The following is a 2,500-nucleotide window of genomic DNA, read 5'->3' as shown; positions in this document are numbered from 1 at the left end:
CCGCTGCACCATCGCTATACGCACCATGCAACAGTGGCCAGTGCTTAGCCTCTGCTACAAAGCAGAGGTTGTTGTCATCACTACTCCCATTACATTGACACTGATTTTATTTAGTTTATTTGACATGAGAAAAATGCATAACGGTTACAGAGCATACAACAAATGCATGTTCCTTGGAAAAAGTCAAAGGATAACACAATGAAAAATGTTAAAAGAAAACGTGTTTCCATTGTGGCTCTCTTTCCAGGAAGACAAAGGCCCCTTTCCCCACTGGCATGTAAAGCCGTTAATCTCTCTCAATAAAAAGCTAAGTGTCTCTGGGTAAATAAATAAATACACTCTCAGGGTCAAAGTCAAAGTCACCCTCCATGCAGACACTATACTCTCTTCTCTATATCCCCCTTTCAATCCCTCTCCCTCTCTCCTTCTCTCTTTCTGTCTCTTCGTCTCATTTCTTAAGCAGCCTCCTCCACCATGATTACATGCTGTTAAAGGTAGGGTAAGTGATTTTCTTTGGTGTTAAAAAGCTCTATATTCTGATAGTACTTATTGATACAGAGTGTTTGTTCAGTAACAGTTCTTTATTAAACAGAAAATGCATTTTCAGATCGGGATACAAATTTTATCCAATCAGGATAGAGAACTCAGTTAGGATTCAGATTAAACAAGTTAAATTGGAAGTGATGACACAAATACATGAGCAGACAAAATTGGAACAGGAACACTATAAAACTGATAAATGGGTACTCTCTCTTGATGGGTTGAAATTTTGTCACCTATACCTGAAAATGTATTTTCTGTTTATTAAAGAGCTGGAGAGACAGGGAGACGCCTGTGAATGAACAAACACTCTATACAGCCTGCCGGAAACAAAAAAAAAGAAAGAAAGAAAGAAGCCCCTCGCACTGATACCACATTGGTATCACACTGCGTTGGATGAATAAAGTACCTGTCTACCTATAATTCCGATGCATGAATCTGGCTTCTTATCCATCCCTGGAACGCTCAATTAGTTCAGAGCGTTATTCTACTGCAGCCCATTCCTTATGAATGACAGTCCCACCTCCATCACAAATGCTGCCTTCAAAATAAAATCACACCTCATTGTCCTACAACCTATCCTGACATACCTCAACCAAATTCTCCGGCTTAATGATTTATAACCATGTCGATTCGCTGCACTGTATATTTATTTTCATTTACTTCTTTTTACACATTTTGTTATATTGTATTTTTCACATGTTTTAATGTTATATTGTACAATGTGCTTAGACACTTTGATAATGCACTTTAAATACCATTAACTTAAAAGGATCATTCCTAATTGTGTTAATATTTTATATTTTGGTCATTTAGCTGATGACATTAAAGATTAGAAAGGGAAACAGGATGGATTAATTGAGAGACAGAAATGTAGATACCACGGACAGACAGACAGACAGACAGACAGACAGACAGACAGACGGACGACTATAGATTTCCCCTCCCAGTCTGATGACATTTCAGCTGATCCAATATGACACAGATATGACTGATTAGTCCACCCCCCACCTCATCAATAACTCACCTGTCAATCAAACCTGACCTTTACAGCTCGAGGTGATAAATTAACGACGCAAAAAATTGATCTGCTTCCTATTTCCAGAACTGAAGCACTATGGGTAAAAGAGCACTATGGGTAAAAGAGAGCTATTCCACTCATAAGTAAATTGAAGTGAATTTGTCAGAGATGTATTAGACGTGATTAAAAGTTAAATGAACACTGAAGAATTCACTGTGTAATATATACTGGTATAATAGTAATTTTCCTATACCATTGCTATCAGGGAGATATTTCAAAGTTTTTTCATAAATGTATGCCCTACTTTGTCATTCCACTACGTCACACAAAAGTAGCAAAAATAGCAGATCTACAAGCTCAAAACGTGTCGCATTTTCACCCGACAACAACAATATACTATAGATGATTAAGAGTAACTGTACAGTATTTTATATAATGAACTGACCCATTGTCAGCCTTCTGGTTGGTCCCTGACCTACCAACCAGCAGGATCCTTCCACCTTGGTCCATCCTTCTGGTTGTTTATGCTTTATGAGTTTGCAAAATAATTGAAACACTATCCTGCTTTTTGAGGAAAAACAAGTTATGCCCAGACACTATACTGCACCGGAGAAGTTCCTTTTAACAGTAACATGTGTTTTGTTTTGTTTTTTCAATGGTAGTGGATGGAGAGAGGATTTTTGTCCAGCCAAGCAACAGCAACCAATGGGCACGAAGAGGGGTGGGACCAGGGGCGGGACTTGACAAAGGGTCAATTGTAATAAAAGCAGTTACATTCTCCCTACCTCTATCTTCTTCCAGATGTCAGGGTCTTTGTCTTTTTGCTGAATGTCCTCTAGTAGCTGTTGAACCAGAGACGCAGTTCCTCGTCCATCCACGGGAGGCGCCGCGAACCGCATCCGCACATTATGCCCCGCCCCCCGGCCTCGGTCAGTGCTC

At 39.5% G+C, this 2,500-nt stretch overlaps 1 protein-coding gene across 1 annotated transcript in view; it reads right to left on the bottom strand.

Moving 5' to 3' along the window:
* The window catches only part of akap6 (A kinase (PRKA) anchor protein 6), a gene marked incomplete at both ends in the record, with an annotated part of 109,267 nt that overhangs the window by 72,199 nt on the left and 34,568 nt on the right, over positions 1 to 2,500 (bottom strand). The window contains one exon of the mRNA XM_080414293.1: positions 2,347 to 2,500. This exon is cut by the window's right edge and continues 143 nt beyond it. Coding sequence (XP_080270419.1) covers positions 2,347 to 2,500 — 154 coding nt within the window. The remainder of the gene's footprint in view (positions 1 to 2,346) is intronic.

The sequence above is a fragment of the Gymnoscopelus braueri genome (genome assembly GCF_963280865.1).
Source record: "Gymnoscopelus braueri genome assembly, chromosome: 19".
NCBI lineage: Eukaryota > Metazoa > Chordata > Actinopteri > Myctophiformes > Myctophidae > Gymnoscopelus > Gymnoscopelus braueri.
The sequence above is the reverse complement of the archived record's forward strand: the minus strand, read 5'-3'. Positions and strand labels throughout refer to the sequence as shown.